At 43.7% G+C, this 19,270-nt stretch overlaps 3 protein-coding genes across 5 annotated transcripts; 1 reads left to right on the top strand and 2 right to left on the bottom strand.

Moving 5' to 3' along the window:
* Positions 1-108: 108 nt before the first annotated feature.
* LOC311030122 (uncharacterized protein) lies at positions 109-9,188 on the bottom strand. Of its 2 annotated transcripts, none has more exons than XM_084035702.1 (16): positions 8,803-9,188; positions 6,473-7,184; positions 6,048-6,129; positions 5,558-5,882; positions 4,422-5,423; positions 3,639-3,719; positions 3,434-3,546; positions 3,269-3,327; positions 3,088-3,177; positions 2,954-2,997; positions 2,673-2,845; positions 2,328-2,398; positions 2,085-2,230; positions 1,862-2,006; positions 1,065-1,211; positions 109-976 (listed from the first exon to the last, which is right to left on the bottom strand). In XM_084035702.1, the coding sequence occupies exons 2-16, from the start codon at positions 6,998-7,000 to the stop codon at positions 689-691; spliced, it is 3,294 nt and encodes a 1,097-aa protein (XP_083891828.1). In that variant the 5' UTR covers positions 7,001-7,184; positions 8,803-9,188; the 3' UTR covers positions 109-688. The 2 variants fall into 2 exon arrangements, with proteins under 2 accessions (XP_083891828.1, XP_083891829.1); XM_084035703.1 differs by lacking the exon at positions 8,803-9,188 and adding an exon at positions 7,528-8,041.
* Positions 9,189-10,296: 1,108 nt separating this feature from the next.
* LOC311030121 (uncharacterized protein) lies at positions 10,297-14,125 on the top strand. The gene is made up of 2 exons (XM_084035701.1): positions 10,297-10,606; positions 11,322-14,125. Exons 1-2 carry the CDS (start codon positions 10,408-10,410, stop codon positions 12,917-12,919), a joined length of 1,797 nt encoding a protein of 598 aa, XP_083891827.1. The 5' UTR covers positions 10,297-10,407; the 3' UTR covers positions 12,920-14,125.
* Positions 14,126-14,377: 252 nt separating this feature from the next.
* On the bottom strand, positions 14,378-17,057 carry hcar2 (hydroxycarboxylic acid receptor 2). Of its 2 annotated transcripts, none has more exons than XM_084034709.1 (2): positions 16,925-17,057; positions 14,378-15,789 (listed from the first exon to the last, which is right to left on the bottom strand). In XM_084034709.1, the coding sequence occupies exon 2, from the start codon at positions 15,747-15,749 to the stop codon at positions 14,892-14,894; it is 858 nt and encodes a 285-aa protein (XP_083890835.1). In that variant the 5' UTR covers positions 15,750-15,789; positions 16,925-17,057; the 3' UTR covers positions 14,378-14,891. The 2 variants fall into 2 exon arrangements, with proteins under 2 accessions (XP_083890835.1, XP_083890834.1); XM_084034708.1 differs by lacking the exon at positions 16,925-17,057 and adding an exon at positions 16,563-16,628.
* Between the last annotated feature and the right edge of the window lie 2,213 nt (positions 17,058-19,270).

The following is a 19,270-nucleotide window of genomic DNA, read 5'->3' as shown; positions in this document are numbered from 1 at the left end:
AAGATTACTAGTAGATTAAAATTACTACTAATTGTTGTATATAAATTTAAACTGAACGGCCCTCAAACCTAAAGTGTTGCCATCCATAAATAATCTCACCCATACTGATTGAACAGAAGTAACGTTTTATTGTACTTGGAGGAAATAATACATGACATTTTGGAAATAAACCCTTCATTTGGAAACAATATGTAACGATAACATCAACATATTATACACAATATTAAAAACTATAAAAGTGCAATTAGGATTCTTAAAGAAACAAACATACAATCCTCACTCACCGTTGTACTGTGCTGCAGCACCCTCTAGTGGTTTATATTTTAAAGGCACATTTCTTTTGCCCAAAGTAAAAAACAACAAATGGAAGCAAATTTGTAATATTTTGAGTACAAATACAGACCAAAGTTCACACAATAAAACTAAATAAATTAGGTCCAGACATTTGAGTCATTCAGCAAAATGAAACCGGTTCCTGCTTTCTATCCTGAGGAATTTAAGTTTTGGGATTCCCTGAGGTTTATTTTTGCAAAAGTGCACAAGAAAGAAATGCATAAAAACTCTAAAACAATAACTTGCTGAGGCCTCAGATATGACTCCGGTGTTTCTACTATTCTCTTCTTGGTGCTTCAACAAACCAAAAGACTCGAGTCCCGTCAGTTCACAGCAGAAGCTCATAAAACACCGTTCAGACCTCTTTATTCCACCGAGGAATGATGGTCCTGCGATAAGTCCGTCTTTCTGAGATGTTGCGTCTGACTTTGATCACCGCCGGAGGAGCCAACTCCAGGTCCAGAGAGGGGCTGGAGTGGGACTTTTTCAGCATGCCTTCATCCTCCTCTTCCTCCCCTACAGAGTCTGCACACACTGTTTTATCAAACAGTTTCAGATCTGGGATGCTCAACACGCCGTCGCCCGTCTTCTTCATGCTCTTCCAAGCCTCCAGCGCCTGGATGTAGATCTTGTAGCGACACATCTACAGGGTTTGAACAGCAGGCCCGGGGTCATTTGTGGGGATGTTTACACTCATATAAACACACAGTCACTCACGGCTCTTTCATTACCTCGTGCTGCAGGTACTCCGCTCTGATGCGAAGCTCCTCCAGCTCCTTGGCTTTGGCTTTCTTGCCCTCTGGTGGGCTTTCCTGCAAGTGCACCAAGTCCGCCTTGAAGGACTCCAGCATTCCTGCATAAGACTGCAGCTGACGTTCCTGCAGCGAGAGAAGAGCAGTGAATCGGATAAAAGGCTTCATTCAAATCCATTTTAAGCAAATCCTACTGGTGAACAAACATAGAGTGAGTGGAAACTGTGTCTTGCTCTGGCTGCAGAGATGAAGCACTCCAGGAGAGTTCACAGTACAGGTGTTCATCATTAGAAATGTGCATCATAGGAATCACATCGGTACTTTGTTAGCTGTTATGACCAGTAGGTTAATGTCAGCTTATGTTGAGATAAAGTAGATGATAATTTGACAAAAGAGGTTGTTCGAAGTCCCTGTCTTGTTTTGTACATTCTAAATAAAGTTTAAATAAAAAAAATAAATACATTGCTTGTAATTTGTGATTTCTGACTTCAGCTGTGTAGCTGGATTGTTGTATTTTTACAGCTATTTTGAGACGTACCTACTTGCGTAGGTTGGGCTAGATTCGTAACATAACAAGGTTCAGTAAGAGTTTTGTACAAAACATTTTTGGAGCGGTTTGGATAAAGTGGCGGGTCGGCATATATCAAGAAAAGTCACCATAGACATGGGATTGCTAGAATCTCCCAGGAATTGAGCCTGTGACATTTTCATTGAAAACAGCCAAAATGTGTGAAAAAATATTCATACACAAAAATTGCAATTATAAGCGTGTGTACCAGAGTGTGAGCAGACTGCGACGAGGGGAGGATGGGTCTGAAGAATCTCCTCTGAGAGCCGACGGCGGCGGGGAATGGAGGCGAGGAGTGGAGGGCCGAAACCAGGTTGATGCGGCTGATCCACGAATACATCTCCACTTTGGATCTGAGAGGAAAACAAACAGTGGCACTGACCGTCCGGCTCACAAACACACGCACACAAACACAAACCGCTGTGACTTACGAGGACTGAAAAAGGAAAACCCTCCAGTCAGCCGTCTGCAAACGGAAGACGTGCGGCTTCTTGGTGTACTCGGCTGCCTCCTCGGCCAGAGAGTGGTGCAGACTCACCACCTCCTCGTCAGTCGGCTGATCCCTCCTGTAATCATCCTGACACACATATATAGACGCCACGTTATCCATGCTGCAGAAACAGAACATTAATCGTGACATTGAGTGCGACTGGAGATCCTATCAGATAACTGACCTTCTGCAAGTAAAGGACCATTCCCCTCAGCACGCCGCAGAAAGTCTTCCAGCTTCTCTTCCCCCACGGAGCTGCCACACAAACAGTCGGCAGCGGCAGGAAGATTTGTAAGTATTGGTATAAAAGCCCTCAGTCAGTGCATTTTATGGTTATGAATAAAAACTATAAATGTAATAACAATAATAATGTTAAATAAAACAAACCAATAAGTACACCAATATACAAACATTTTAAAATCTTAAAAAAAAACACAAATACCAAACATTAAATCCCACTACAACACCGCCACATCTCATTCTGACCTGTAGGAGGTCAGAGTTTATCATTTTAATCAGCGACACTCACTGCGTTTGCCGTCAATGTCAGCATGCATCTTCCTCTGGAGGAATCCCTGTTTGACCACCGAGGCCGTTTTGTCATGAGGAACGTCCTGGAAGGGGTTGGCTTTTGAACGCAGCGGCGCATCTTCTCCTGCGTCTTCATCCACCAACACAGAGCTCTTCAACTCCTCCTCATCACTTGAATAATGCAAAGAGGGATTACTTACTGCGTGTGTGAGATGACATATGTGAAGAATGAAGAAGAACACGTGATGTTTTATTATGTATTTATACCACTGCACTTACACAGCCCACTGCAGAGGCTCACTCTTTATGGAATTGTAAAGACTCTGCAATGTAGATGAAGAGGAAAGGGTTCAATTATTTTCTCGGACAAAGATTTGACTTTGCTTTGTGAAAGAAATCAGGGACAGCGTTACCTTCAATAGATCCTTGCTGAAGTTTTCTCCTTCATTCATTCCATCGAGGTTGGACACAAATTTAGACGAGGACATGGATTTTCCTACATTCTGTTAAAACACATAAATCATTGACTAAATGATAAATCACAGAGTGCCATGTCAAAACAAATCTTAAGATGTAAACAGAAGTGTGTTCCACCTGTCCATGCAAATCCGTGTTGAGAAGCATCAAAGCACACGTGAGTGCCAACACAGACTCTGAGGATATAAAAAAAAAACAAAAGAGGGAAAATGATCACACATCAGTGCTCACTGCTGTATCTTTGAGAAAGGTGACAAACACTTAATCGTGACCGGCGCTCACCTGAAGAGGTAAAGGAGTTGGGGTTGCACTGATGGAAGCGACAGGCGAAATGCTGCAGCACGCGCTCTCTCTCCTGGGTCTCTCCTATCAGTACCACCACTTTGAGAAAAGATCTGACGGAGAGAAACCGCAAGGAAATACAAGCATTTATGGGATGCAAGCAAGAAAAGTATGAAAATCTAACCTCCACCTCTGAAATTCTCACCTCAGGGCATGATCGAGAGTTTGCCCAGTGAAGTCAAAGAGCTTGAGGTATTCCTCCCCGACAGCACGACTGAAGTCATTACTAAATAGGCACAAATCACATTCTGTTATCAGTGTTATGACAACTTTAGAATGATAGAAATATATCAATCTGAGGGTGTTTTTCTTGGTCAGAATGGAAAACAAATTCATTACTGCAATTCAATATTTTCACAAATATTTCAGGGTTGATTATTTGTGCCATTTAATCTAAACTGGAGGCTAAAGAGGATGATGATGAATGGAAAGTATTATATCACACTAGCGTACCACAGAAAGTTTTTAACAGAACAGTACTATGTTTTGCCCTCTCATTCAACCCTTCACACACACACACACACACACACACACCCACAGACACACACACACACACACCCACACACACACACCCACAGACACACACACACACACACACACACACACACACACACACACACACACACACACACACACACACACACAGACACACACACACACACACACACACACACACACACACACACACACAGAGTTCAGTGTCTTGCTGAAGGACGCTTCAATATGTAGTCAGTATTTTTTTTCCAATGTCATGCTACACAGGAACTTATTGGTTTTAACACATTGAATCGGTCGACAAAGTGCAGCAAACTGTTAAAATGTACTGCATGTGACTTGTTGCAGTCACATGCAGCTGCAGTGCTTATAAAACCACCACCCCTCAGTTCTAAAGAAAGAAAGATAAAACAAATAAATAATGCGTGCTTACTCTTTGTCTAAGTGCTTCACCACGTCCGCACGTTGGATCCCGTCCAACTTGTACAGCTGCTCAGCGAGGCGGCGGGCCATCTCCCTGTTCACCTCGTCTCCGTTCATACGAGGCACTGCCGTCTCAGAGGGTTTGGGCTGCTCTCCATTTGCAACGACTGTTTGCACGGACCCATCCTCAGCACCTCCTACTTCTTCACCCCGACGTGACGTCTCAAACTGTTTGTCCACCTGATTGAACTCGGCCTCCGCTGTCTGCTGCGTGACCTCGGGCTCGGGAGACAGATGCTCCGTGATTTCAGGCTCATCTGTCTCCGGCTGGACCAGCTGCCCGGAGAGCGTCGGCTGAGGCGCGTCGGCCGTTTGCAGCGTCTGCTCATTCTGCTCTGCTGGCTCCGTCTGGTCTTGCTGCTCTGCCACTCCGGGGTCTTCAGCCTCAACACAAACTGTCTGCTCTGACTGAGTAGACTCCTCCGGCAGGTCTGCGGTTTCAGGTTGGGTTGACTCTTCCGTCAGCTCCATCTCTGGTTCTAGATGTTGCGACTGTCCTAACCGGTCGGAGTCTGGTGACACCTCTGCTTGGACCTGCTCTGACTCTTTGGTCATCTCAAGCTGCTCAGACTCAGCAGGCTGCGGTGACAGTTCTATGTCCTGTGAAGTTTGGTCACTATCTCGTCGCTCTAAACTCCTTTCCTCCTCAAGGTTTTCAGTCAGCTCTTTTATCTCCGGTGTGCTTTCGCTCCTCTCTGCATTATCTGCCGCCTGTGTCGAAGGTTCTTCGATGTCAGACTGTTCAGGGTCCACGTGCTGATCTACATCTTCACGCATTTCTGGCTCTGCAGCCTGACTGGTGGGATCTTCATGTAACCCTTCGAGTATCTCTATGTCCTCTCCAGTCCCTGAAGGTTCCTTCAAAAGCTCTGACTGCTGCAGATCAGTTAGCTTATCTGGGTTTACGGTTGGTCCAGTATCATCGGTTTGTAGTGGCTCTGCAGGAAGCTCCCTACAAGGTGTGGATAAAATATGCATCGTCGTCAACGTTATAATAGCAATCTGACATGATTAACATAATGAAAGCGTTTACCGATGATACACACTTCCTGTTCCCCTTTCTCAAGTTAAGTCCGTGATACTCACACATCGCTCAGAAGACTGACAGCTTTTGCCTCGACGCTTTCTTCAGTACAGGTCACATTTATCTGCTCCTCCTCTTCTTCCTCGCCTTCCTCCTCAAGCTCAACACCATTCACTGAAGTTTGCTCTTCTTCTGAGTCTCCACGTCCAGTCAGCAGACCGCCGGGCTCCTCCTGTTCCTCTTCTAGTTGTACATCTACACAGCTGTTCGCTTCATCTTCGGAGCCGTCAGTCTCTTCAAGAATATCAATTAAGTCCACAATGCCAAGAGGATATGAGGTCACTGGCGGTCCCTCCTCTTCTTCTAAGTCAGTCCTCAGAGGGATTTCTATTAAAAATAGTTCAGGTCTCTAGCATTAATAAAGCTTTCTAACTACACAAACTCCAGAAACCAAAAGTCATGATTTGTGAATTCTCAAACAGACAAATTAACAGAAAAAACATTTGCTTTTTAACAACCAATTCAAGTCGTCTCCCTCCAAGTCATACGTACCGTTATTACTGTCTAACAGCTCATGTGTTGAACCTTCCCTTTCCTGTGTCGGCGGCTCTTGCACATCTGCAGCATCACATGGCTGGAAATTGCAACACAGGCCATTGATCATGAACATGAGTTGTGGGAGAAAGCTTGTGATTGCCAGTAAGACGCTGCGCTCTCAGCCTCATCTGACCAGCATTATGTCCACGCTATTCCTCCCACCTCTATTCAACCTTACAGTAATCCAAACACATGTCTCTAAAGAGATCAAGACTGAGGTGGTGAAGCCAGAGTCAAGTCAGTGCTTAGTGAAGAAATGGCTCATGACATAGGAAATCTTAAGGTGGTCAAACACGTACAGCAAACACACAAAAATAGACAAAATACTAAATAACGTCAGCATGACAACATCACACCTCGCTCCGTCTCCGCTCACATACCTCTGAGCCGTTTCCTGTCCACTCTACAGCTGAGTTGCGACGCAGTGAATGGAACTCATCTCCTTCCGCTCTGCCGTCTTGTATGAAAAGCTCAGCATTCACATCTTGATATTGGTGAAGTGATGGGGAAGTGGTTTCTAGACTCGTCACGCCGGCAATGTCCAGCTCATTGGCCAAGCTGCTTTCAGTCATGAGCGGCGGCGTGTCCGCACAGGGGTAAGGCACGTCCCACTGTACTGTGGCGAAGGAGAGTGGAGGACTGGTACAGGTCATGGGGTGCACCGGCCATATGACCGGCTCCCACTGCTCTGCCTCCTCGGGAGTCTCTCGTCCTGGCTTCGGGGAGAGTTGATCTGTCCCACGTGCCTGGTTTATCTGCACCTCTGTGTCACCCCACACTATGGTCTCCTGCTCTCCGTTGATGTACTGGTGGTCTATGGAGGTCCATGAGTCCTGTTGAGGCTGCTGAGGGACTGAATCTGTAACATCTGGTGAAGAGGAGCACAAGGTTTCCTCCTCCATTAGCATGTTTCTCAATCAGTTCTGTCGTTGGGGCGTTTGTGGGTTTTAGTGAATGAGTGCTGTAGCTGTAAACGTCGTCTTGCTACAAAACGTCCTCTCCTGCTGTATGATGGATGATCATTTTGTAAGATCCCAGAAACGTGAAATCCTGAAGCGTTTTACGACCTCACAAACGGTGCCTTTCACAGATCTGTAACGAGAGAGAAAAAAACGTTCACAGATATTTTACCACACTCCCTTGTAACATCATATAACAACAAATTATTTTCTGAGGAACAGATTCTCCTTAACATGAAAAAGAAAAAGAAAAAACTGGTTGGTGACCTCCGGAAGGAACATCTGATAAGCTGAGGGACAAAAAGGCCATTCATAAGACTCTACTATATTTGGTTGTAGAGTAAAAGTGATGATTTGTGGGTTATCTTTTGGCTCTATTTACTTTCTATTCATCTGTGAGAAACAGTACATTTTAAATTACACATAGGAAATATATTTTACGGCCCTGATAGCACAAAAACACTCCAAACACTCACCACTTGTGTGTCAACAGAATCCAGTCTGGAGAAGGTTTTTGAGCATTTGCTTTTCTAGCTCGCAATGCTCATTCGTCAATGTTTTTTTTACTCAGCAGTGCAGCAGTGCAGGTGTGCAATGCAATAGACGTTCAGTGGAATGCTACAAAAGCAAGACTTTACTTCCTGACCACAGACGCAGAGAATCATCAGAGAAAGTGAGCAAGAGACATAGAGGAGCGTGGTGCAGATCGAGGCAGGGGCAGAGGGGTGGGGCTGAGGGGCTGTTTCAGGGGAGCAGTTCAACTGCCTGCGTCCTGTGGTTATCATTTTATCGCCACGCTGCATGGAGTCTCTGGGCAAAGGATAAAAACCACGAACCACCTGCGTGTTGTGAACACAAACCAAGGCCAGCTACAAAATATTATGTGTTTGTATGTGATGAACACAGTTAAAATGCCTGCCTGTTTTAATCTTTGATGTGAGCCCACCATCACATCTTCCACTCTTTCTTATAACACTTTTTCTTTCTTTTTTTCTCTCTACTTCTCTTCCTGTCTTCATTATTCTATTCACGTCATGAAACCAGCATCCGGCACAGACCTTTACCACATTTCCTGTGTGGGTGCTTACTTCTCAGTTCCTGTCAGGGTGGAACACGCACTGGGGTAAGAGGGTTAACGAAGATGAACAAAGATGATGTTTGTCAGTGAGAATCGGAGTTATATAAACTGAATTTCAAGTTGGACCACTCGGATATCATATCATACTGACAATCTCTCACTGCTCCTTGATAAAAAATATTGTGTCACATGATTACACAGTTAATCCTCTGTCTTTGAAAACACTGTTGATGATTTAAAAAAACTGTAGCAGCAGATCTGCAGAGATTTCTAGAGATTTCACCTTCAACAAATATAAAACAGAAAAGACATCAGTGTGCCCTAAGTGGAGAATACCAGAAGTTGCATGTAATGCATAGGAAGTTTATAAAGCACATCACAGCCAAGAGAGGATGGTGAAGACAAAATGAAAGGAGAAGTTAAAAAAAGAATTATACAAAAAATAGAAGAGAGGATCATATTAAAAGAGGAACACGGCCACACTGGCTAAAGCGAAAGTTTTGAAAGATGGGTAGTTATAATAATAGAATTTCCCTAGAGACGATAAACACTTGCTGTGTTATTCATTACCATCACACGTCACGGACATGAATTTGAACACTCTCAAACCTCAAAGAGCTCAAAGTGGAAATCTCATTAGTAGGAATCTTTTCAACTGTGAAACATGACTTACCCCCTCCAGGCTCTTTAAAGCACCATCATATGATCGGCAGACTTGTGAGGTTCTAAGTCTTGTGGGAGTGAGAGACACGCTGCTGTGTTATACTGGGTTTATATCGCTGTCAAAGTGCTGCACCTTCACAGGCATATTCACCCAGCATACAAATAACCCTCAGTTGGTTATGTCTGATCCTGCTGCGCACAACAAACAAGCCTCACATCCGCTCCTTCTAAGCCGAGCAGTTTGTGGTGTCGCATAACGATGCATGCAAGTCACAAGTCCTAGTCTGGACCAGGTCCTCCCCCTTCTTCTTCGTGCTTGCTGTCCATTTTGGATAGATCGAGATCAGACCTCAGTCTCCCTCTGTCCCTGTGCTTCTCCCAGCAGGTACGGCTGTGGGGAAAAAAGGGAGGGAAAGGTGCAACAAAGAGGAAATTAAAAAGGCTACATTGCGATTGGCAGATGACTCAAAAGCTCAGAGACACCTGAGAGGTCTGGGTCCACGCCCACTACCCCGGAGGCATGCAAGCAAGCACACACATACAGTACAGGTCAGGTGAGGGGAGTGGCTCAGCTTCATTCCTGCAAATGCACCTAGGAATGATGTGGTAGAACCAGATGGTGTCCACATTCAGTGTGCTCTAGTCATCAGCTGTGCCTTTTACTATTGATTTACTGGCGAGCTGTGGGGAGAAAAGCCTGTTTCTCACAGACGCAAGTTGTTGTTTTTAGCCTTATCAATAATAGTAATACTAAATAGACTGCAAACTTTTGTAGCCACTACTTAACCACTTTAATAATGATAATAACAATAGAAAACAGAGTGAGTTACTGTTTGCATAATTAGTTACTCACGTGAATAACGTAAGAAATCATTATTAGAAGCATGTTTAATTAGCATTGTTGTTGTTACTGACTTTGTTGCAGTTACCTAGCGTTAACAGTATAGCATAGTAACTATCACATTAGCTAAGAAAAGCCTACATAACACGAGGTAGTAACACTCTTCTATGTATATTCGTTTTTAAACGAGAAGCATTATTGCTAGTAGCTACAATCTTTGTGTAGCTAACTAGCTAACTTGACTAAATATAAGCAGTGTCATTAGCATTGTTAGCATTCAGATGATTAAAATATTAGCATTACCTAGCATCTATGTGAGCATCCTTGAAGCCGTTGCTAGGTAGAGCTAGTGGTTGCAGTAGCTGACTTAGTAGGATTATTATTATTATTGGTGGTGGTAGTAGTAGTGATAGTAGTAGCAGTAGTAGTATTAGTAGTGAACCAGTAGTACTGCTATAGTTCTTCTTGTTATAACTTAAACCATTTATCCCTGTGGTTATTTGTGTAAACTGTCACAGAAACCTCTCAGCTAAAGGGCCGCGGCTAATAACGACTCCCCTCCACGCCAGCAGGGAGCGCTACTTACTTGTTAGCGATAACAGCTTCTCCTCATCGTCACTTTCCTGCGACCGTCTCTGCTTTGTTTGTTCCGCACACGGCAGCAGAGTCGCACACACCCACTTTTTTTCCTCCTCTCCCTGTAGCATATACTTTCAAGCGTGTACCAAACCATCCGGTGGCGAGTTGTCCGCCGCATCGACCGCTCGGTCTAACATGGCCAAGTCCAGCGACCTGAAAATCTTTCTGGAATCTTCTCTGAATGAGATCTTTAAAGCGACGGTGAGCGACATCCTGGACTCGGTGGACCGGACCCTGTCCGAGTACCAGGGCACAATACACAGGATCGAGTCTGAAAACGAGGGCCTGAAACGGCTGCTGTTCGCACAGAAGTGCTCCGAGTCCTCTGCCAGAGGTATGCTTGTCCACACACTCGGGTGTAGCTTCGTGCCTTTTTGTCCGAGCGTCCCCCTGCGTTGTCAGCAAATTAATGTGTTTACCTACGTAGATAAAAGGCAGCGATGCGTTTATGAGGTGGGAAATATGCCCTGGGGTCACTGCGTCACACAGTAGCCTTCTAATTTACACTGTAGGACATGACTGTCACAGTGTCCTGCCCATGCTAATGATGGTGGCACATCACCGGCCATTCTACAGCACACAGTGGACCACAGTGTCTGTGTACCCGAAGATGCTATTATGAATCACATGTTTTTATTGACAGCGTCATCTAGGACGCAAATAATATGTTAATAACTGCAAATAATGTGTGCGCGTGCGTGCGTGTGCCTACCCAACTCAGTATTTGACAAGTAAAAACAACACTACCACTGACTTTAATGGTACAACAGATCAGGAAAAAGCTCTCATAATCACACTGTATACTACCTATCCAACACCAAACAACAGCCGGATAATTCCCTTAGCGAGTAGAGATAAAAACAGAGGGGTTTTGTCATTAATCATATACAAATATTCTCCATGTCCATTTATCTTACCCATGTTGTAGGTGTATATTATGTACATAGAACTTATATTTGCATTTTATGCTATTGTCTTATTTTAATTTGTATCTAACTTGCTGTTTTCAACCTCTTTTTGACTGTTTGATCATTGTTTTGACTTTGCAGATAGTTGTGAACAAGATGGCAGTGAAAAGCTTTCCACTTCAGAATGGAGCAATCGTCCCATCAACGCCAGCCAGGGCACGTTCAAGATGTCCATATGCAGCAGTGACAAAAAGAGCTTCAGACGGAAGCAGAAAGACAAGATGAGGGAGAGCATATCCTCTTCAGCCTTTTTACTGCAGACTGATCATATGGTAGCAATGCCATGTGTGACCACGGCAGAGGTTGGCGTGTCGCCCCAAAACCTGATATCGGTAAAAGCAGAGCCAGACCTGGATGAAAGTGTTGCCGTTGACCTCTCCCAGCCTTCTTCCCTCCTCAATCTGTCAGTGAGGCCAATAAAAAACGAGACAAGGGAGGTCAGTTTTGATAGTTATGATGCATATGTGCCTCTACCGCCATCTACAGGCCTCGAACAAGACTCCAGAGGCAGCAATAGTGAAGTCAAAGTCACCATTGTTTCTGACTCTTACATGCATGATGGACAGTTTATCAAAGCGGAGGACGAGGAGCAGAGTGGTGTGTTGCAGTATGGTGACTCCAAGCAAGAGCTGAAGCATGCGTTGAGATATTACCCTGAATCCGATATACAGGAAAGACAGGTCGCAGAGCCAGAAGTAGCGGCACACGAGGAGAGCGCTGTCGTTCCCGCGGATGAGTTTTTGGAGATTCGTGACAACTTTTTGCGTTGTCCCACCTGTCCCAAAACGTTTAGTCGAGCAGCCTTGCTCAACGTCCACATCAAGACACACAGCGGTGAAAAGGCCCACGGCTGCAGCTACTGCGGTAAACGCTTCGGCCGGGCTGATCTCCTCAAATCCCACAAGCGCACCCACACGGGAGAAAGACCCTACTGCTGCACCCTCTGCAGTAAAACGTACGCCCATCCCAGTCAGCTCAGAATACACAAGCGCGTCCACACTGGAGAGAAGCCGTATTCCTGCTCGCACTGCGGGAAGCGCTTCAACGAGCACAACCAGCTCAAAGTCCACTTGCGGACTCACACCGGGGAGAGGCCTTACAGCTGCCAGGAGTGCGGCAAAACGTTCAGCAACGCAGGTAACCTGCGTATACACGAGAGGATCCACACCGGCGAGAAGCCATACTGCTGCGCTCAGTGCGGGAAGAGGTTCAACGGTTTGGGGGACCTCAAAACGCACTACAGGATTCACACTGGAGAGAGGCCCTACAGCTGTGAGCTGTGCAAGAAGACCTTCAGCCAGGCGGGCCACCTCACCATACACATGCGGATGCACACGGGAGAACGGCCGTACAGCTGCAACGAGTGCGGCAAGAAGTTCACGGTGGCCAGCAGCCTCAAACTGCACCAGAGGACTCACACGGGCGAGAAGGAGTACAGCTGCTCGTACTGCAGCAAGAGCTTCAGCAGGTCCGGTCACCTGAAGAGACACGAACTGGTCCACACCAAAGAGAAGGTCTTCCTCTGCAGCCAGTGCGGGAAGACCTACACGGACCAGTCCTCCCTGAAGAAGCACCTGAAGATGCACGCGGCCAAGGCTCAGAGCGAGGGAAGCACCGGCGAGGCCGAAACGAGCCAACCGTCGGCCTCAGAGACACTTTCAGACACTGATAGAACTTAGAACCAAATTCTTAGAAGAGGAAAAACGTAAATGCTGAGAATGTGTGCTGTGTGTGATTTCACAGAATCGTCTTAAATCCAGCTTGACTTGCGAGCTTTTTCTGAAATGCATCTTGCAGCCTACATCAGCAGGTCTGCGTTCTGGTTTCTAAGAAACATGTAAAAGGCTTTAATTACTCAAAGTGGACCTCCCTATTTCATCGTCTTTCTGGTAAGTAACAAACCTCTTACGACGTGTTGATGCAGGGCTGCTATTGTGGTTGAAAACTCCAGGAAAAGCTATTAAGTGGAGCTTGAGGTAAGATTATGCTATTCTACTGCTGTTCCCGAGGTGAAGAGTGACCTTTCACGCTCAAAACTGTATGTCATGTTTGTGGTACAGTGCAATACACTGTTGTCTGATCGTAGCTGTGATTTAATAGATCAAAGTATGTAGCAATACCTTTATGATTGACTGACACTCTTAATATTCCTCTCCCGAGGCGGGACCCGAAAAGAACTGTTGTTCTTTTAAACATACTGTCTGTTACCAAAATGTTGGTAATATGTTTTTTTGAAATGCTTTAAAGGAAAAGTTATTGAAATGATTGTGAGATTGGCAGGACGGATTTTAACCCCCATGCTGGAGCGAGTGGCCGAGGTCCAGGTTTCTGTTCTGTGGTCCTGACCTTTGACCTCTCTGTGGAGAAAATGAGAGTCAGTAAAAATATAACAATATAATTGTTTTAGACTAAGATATTAAGATGCTTCTACATGCGTGCAAACACTTTGTCGTAGCCAGAGGGTTAGAAATGTGCACCAGTGTTTTAAGGTGAAAATTATTAATATATTGCTGTATATAGCTTTAACTACACAGTCTGATCCATTGAACTGACACGAATGTAATTGTGTAATACTATTACTGGAATTAATGTTACTGCAAGTATACTGTATTGATTGACCGGCTTACAATAGTAAATTAATAATAGTTTTGTAAACCGTGCTGATATTTGAAGAGTGTCGAGCTTTTAGGGGATTTGGTTTTGCGTCTCTTACTGCAAATTACAGCTGACACACACGGGAATAGAAGCGCCATGTTTGTGGTGATAGGGCTGCTGTGTGTCATGGCAACGTGTTGCTATACATGCACAGCAATGCATACTAAACTGAATGTTTGCTACTAGGAGTTTATTGTGAACTACTTTTGTGTGATTTGTGTCTAAATTAAAGGGAAAAGTTAACCAAAATATTTTTTATGTCTTATGTATACTTTATATTTGAAATTGAAGGCAGTGCTATAGAAACATTAACAACAGTACAAATACATGCTGACACAATGTAAAAAAAAAAATTAGTTGATAGAGTGGAAGTGACATTTAATAAAATGGAGATAAGGGGTGTTGAAAACATAAAAAAATAAATAATTTAAAGACAGAAATCAAGACATTGCTGTTGTTGTTGTTTCCATGGGGACTGTGGAGACAAGTTGCTGTTTAAGTTTTGTTTTGGTGTCGTATTTGAGTTAATCAAATAATTAAGTCTGAAATTAGGAATGAAAAATGTAATGCCCATCACACTGTCCCATCTTCTGGAATTTCTTTAGATTCTAGATTTTTTTTTCAGTCCAAAAAGCCCAAATAATCAACTACCATGTAAGAAAAGGAAAAAATATTATTATTATTTAAATTATATGCTTAAAATTACTTAATTGATTAACCGTAATGATTGAGATGGCTGGCAATTAATTTTCTATTGATCAAATAGTTTATCAGTCGAGTAATTGTTCTTCTTACAACCTGAGTTGACAGAAGGGAAAGCTATCCATTTTAACAATATGCTCTACAACTTTAGAATCTTTAGAGCCAGAACGCAGGATAGGAGCCACTTCACAAAATCTTTTTAACAATCAGCTTTTTCAACATCAGATAAAACAAGACTAATAGATTTTTCACAGCAACAGAGCGTTATGTTATCACCTCACATCAAACACGTGTCTATGAGATCTGTGTGGCTCCCCTGTGGCAGCAGTTGAGCTTTTCCTTGGACAGATAAAGCATCGGCTGAATGCTGCTGCTGAAGTCCATCAAGCCAAACGCCACATAGTGAATGTAGCAACGAAACACGTCGGGGGAGAAGTAGTCCTGGAAGGGGAACAGCGCCACCGGCGGGAAGTAGTTGAACACTATGATGGCCAGGATGATGAGGACCATCTTGAAGGCTCTCTTCTTCACGGGGTGCATCTCGTCTCGGCCGGGCCCCGACTGCCTCAGTGCCCAGAGGATCGCAATGTTGCAGAACACCATGAAGGCGAACGCCGCGAGGATCATCGCCGTGAACACCTTCTCGAAGTTGACGATGTTGCCCACGCACTTGGCGGCGGCGTAGGCCAGCGTGATCAGCCAGACCACGATGGCCAGGGCGGCCCTGTGGTGACGGTCCTTGAGCTCGGTGAAGGTGATGGGGTGGACCACGGCCATGTAGCGGTCCAAGCAGATGCAGGAGAGGAAGAGGGGCGACGAGTCCTTGATGCCGTAGAAGAAGCGCAGGACGTACCAGGTGCTGCTGGTGTTGAGGAACACTATGTTGGCCAGCTCGAGTGGAGGGATGAGGCAGAAGAGCACGTCTAACACCGCCAGATGGGAGATGAAGATATCCGAGGTGGAGGTGTCCCCCTTGGTCCTGTGGATGAGCCACAGCACCATGAGGTTGGCCGGGATGCCCAGGAACATGTTGACGAACTGCAGGCCCAGGTACCAGATGATGACGGCGGGCATGTCCTTGCAGCTCTCGTACACCGTCTCGGGTCGGAGCGAGACGAGCAGCAGGGAGGAGTTGATGTATAAAACCTCCATGAGAGACGGATGAGAGGACACCAGCCGGAGGAGCAAAGGTCTGTCAGGTATCAAAACAGAGACGCATCAGGTTCAGCTGTTCAATAAAGTTACATGTAAAGCAGAAGTCAAATCTCGCGTGTCCACATGCAAATCTTTTTTCAAAGGAAGTGACAGTTTCTCAGTCCGAGTTCAGGTGAAATACTGGATGAAAGCGTTGAATGTCAACACATACACTGTTAAAATTAACTCAGCCGCTTCTATGTGATTCACTGCAGTAAACAGAATTAACAGCAATGAACGGGAAGTGAACTGTTAGGTGCTAAACGTATCACTGTTCTTAGAAATCCAACTTTTTTGTTGAAAAAACAGTTTCAATAAATGCACTGCAGAAATGCCCTTCTGTTTTTGTTTTGTTTAGTTTTGTCATGTTTTCCCTTGTGTAGTAAATGGCTTACAACTGCATTTCAACCCTTGAATCCTTGAAATATACATCCCCTAAATACACTGAAAATAAACCTCCTGACTCATCTACAAAAAACTAAATTATACTGTAGACCACAGCAAAAAAAAAAAAGAAGAAAAAAGTCAGAGTCATCAGGTCACTTAGATAAATAAAATAAAGAAAAATGCATATTTAAGCAGCTAATGCATTGGAACAAAAAGAGAAAAACAACATTGTTGTATCAGATCTAAATTAATACTGCCTCAAAAGAAACAAAAGTTGTAACATGAAGATAAAATTGTCTTTCTTTCACGTAGTACTTAAAAAACACTCACATATGTGAAGTATCCATATTTATCTACGTTTTGTATGGTGAGCCAGTCTCTTACCTTGAATTGGCACTCGGTCGTCTAATGAACTGATCTGCTCTAGACTGTCTCTGCCTCACACTTGCTCTTCAGACTCCTCAACCCATTTCCTTTCCACACGGCCACACAAAGAAATGACAGTGTGTGTCGAATGTGACTTCATGAAAGGGCTTGCACAATTATTTATTTTAGTTTCCAACGGGTCAACAGCTGGCTCATTCCACTATCTCTGTATCTAAGGCGACGGGTAGATGTGCAGCCTGTCTGCAAAGAGGGCCTCGTCTCCTGCATCACATAATGAAGTAGTATTGCTGCTGTAAATGACGCGGCTACAAGACTGGAGGAGTCTTATCTAATTGAGAGATCCGAAAAATGACACTCACCTGTTTGACAGGAAACTGGTGTCCCAGCTCCACCTAATCCTTGTGATCCCTGTGTTCTTCTGTTCCGGTGGGAGGAAACATCGAGCCCTCGCACCTCAAAGTGAACACAAGACATCTTTTCGGAAGATGACCCAACACTTCAGGGATCCTGATCATCCAATCACAGCGTGGAGGCGAGGGCGTGGAAGCAGATTATCCCCCCCCGGATGTCTCGTTTGGACTCATGTACATCCATCGCACATTTAAAAATGAAGGAATAAAATAATCGTTAAACAAGGATGAAGATGAATGACACAAACATGTGAAAGTGAGTTGGGGAGTGGGGGCAGTAAAATATTAAAACAGGTGTGTGTGTGTGTGTGTGTGTGGAGGACGTGTTGTGGCAAGTTATCATCCATTCACACCAATTGGCAATGATGCAACAAACCAATGGCGCCTGACGGAAAATCGGCAGTAAACAACTGATGCAACAGTCCAGAAAATCACTTCTGATTCAAGTCAGTGTAACAATGTGTAATGTGTTACATAAGGATGACACGTTTCGTGATATGAGGTCCGTCGGTGGGTTCGTGCCACACCCGACATGCAGGACGGGGACGCGTATCCCTGCTGAGAGCTACAGACGACCGCCAACGATTTGGCACATTTAAACACGAACGAGTGTTTAAATGTGCTTTTCTGCATCCAAGGAGAGAGAGAGTTGTTTTCCAGGCTAGCGGAATGACCTCTCAGATGACCTTTTGACCTTTTACTCCTACTTTATTAGACTTGGAAAAAGCAGTGGTGGAAGATTGACTACAAGTAGCAATGCCAGAGTGCAGAAACATGCCATACTTCCAAAGTAAAAATTAAAGTAATAGCATCAAGATATACTTGTATACTTAATTGCTTATTTTAGAGAATAGCGGACATATATTCAGAATGTATGGTATCATATTATTGGATTATGGATAATGTTGTGAATGTGTACATTAATTGTACTTTAATACTGCAGCTGGTGAAGGGGAGACCAATTTTAATTTATGTATATATGCATTTTAAGTACATCAAAATTGTGCTTAACATGATCAATCATTGTTAACATAGTCGATATATTATAGCATGTTCCTATAAGGGCCCATATTTTACTGATCACTTCTCTGCAGGTTGTGTATGTTCATGGTGTCCTTCCGTGTGTGTTTCAGGCTGTTTGAACAGCTTGATGACTGATTTGAAACTTGACCCTGGTTTGTTTACCTTTGCGTGTCTCTTTCTGAAGTTGTTGGTATGGGTGTCAGGTTCACAGGAGACGCGTCGCCTCCTATAAGGTTCTAAGATTCTCACGGGTTTGCTAAATTCTGCATCAGAGCAGAAACACACACAGCAGCACACCGCGGCTTTTGTTCAAACAGAAACTAGTGGAGCTTCACAGTTGAACACATTATCTGCAGATTAGTATGATGCATTTATTTTCCTATCACAAAATCACTTCTAATATCTCCACTTTACTCAGATTTTGATCAAACCTAACCTAAAAAAGATACATACAGTATATACAATGTTTGTATGTAGATGTAGAAAATTATGAGCTGTCATATTGTAGATAGTAATCCTTTATTTGTTTATTTTTACACATGTAGATAATTATATTTACTATATATATATAATATATAGCACTTAAAATAATATTGTGCTTAACAGCCACATAACATCAAACAAGAGGAAACATATAAACAACTGGCTTAACCAAAAAAAAAAAAAAAAACCCTTACCTATAGCACTCTGATCGTAGCACTGTTGCTCTTGAAGTACTACTTTACTCAGATGAGGACCTAACACTTGTTCTATTTTTAGCTCTTACCTTATCGGCAATGATTCGTTGTGGTTTCCATGTTTCCTTCTTTTGACAAATGTACTTATTGTAAGTCGCTTTGGACAAAAGCGTCTGCTAAATGACCTAAATGTAAATGTAAATGTAATGTAAACCACCACAAATGTCAGCAACAGCAAACTCATAAAACAACTACTTCAAGCATAAATTACTTCAAGCCATAAGACGTAAGTTATTTAGCCTAAGGATGTTTGTTTTGCATTTTTTTTATTTTTACATTCAATTTTGCTTGTTTGGTTTACTCCATCTACCTCATCGAAAGAATGCAAAATATCAAAATATTTTTCATTTCAAAAGTTGATTGATTGATTGTCTTTAAAGTCAGCTTTAAGGTTCAGCAGAAAAATATAACAGTAAAACGTATAGCAAGTATATTCTGCACAGTGAAGCTTAAACATCCAAGTAAAGCTATATAAAAAAAGCCACTAAGCAAAACACAGTTGAAGCAGAGGAGGGACTAGTTAAATGTTACAATG

This window comes from Eutrigla gurnardus (genome assembly GCF_963514095.1).
Source record: "Eutrigla gurnardus genome assembly, chromosome: 19".
Taxonomy (NCBI): domain Eukaryota; kingdom Metazoa; phylum Chordata; class Actinopteri; order Perciformes; family Triglidae; genus Eutrigla; species Eutrigla gurnardus.
This window is presented reverse-complemented; position numbering and strand designations above follow the sequence as displayed.

What these genes read in the sequence shown, in the direction of transcription:
- LOC311030121 (XM_084035701.1), top strand. Translation starts at nt 10,408, where the DNA reads ATGGCCAAGTCCAGCGACCTGAAAATCTTTCTGGAATCTTCTCTGAAT. An exon ending in CTCCGAGTCCTCTGCCAGAG is followed by an intron (nt 10,607 to 11,321) that starts GTATGCTTGTCC and finishes TTGACTTTGCAG; the next exon opens with ATAGTTGTGAACAAGATGGC.
- LOC311030122 (XM_084035702.1), bottom strand. Translation starts at nt 7,000, where the DNA reads ATGCTAATGGAGGAGGAAACCTTGTGCTCCTCTTCACCAGATGTTACA. An exon ending in GTCAGTCTTCTGAGCGATGT is followed by an intron (nt 5,424 to 5,557) that starts GTGAGTATCACG and finishes CACACCTTGTAG; the next exon opens with GGAGCTTCCTGCAGAGCCAC. An exon ending in GAGCCTCTGCAGTGGGCTGT is followed by an intron (nt 2,846 to 2,953) that starts GTAAGTGCAGTG and finishes GCATTATTCAAG; the next exon opens with TGATGAGGAGGAGTTGAAGA.
- hcar2 (XM_084034709.1), bottom strand. Translation starts at nt 15,749, where the DNA reads ATGGAGGTTTTATACATCAACTCCTCCCTGCTGCTCGTCTCGCTCCGA.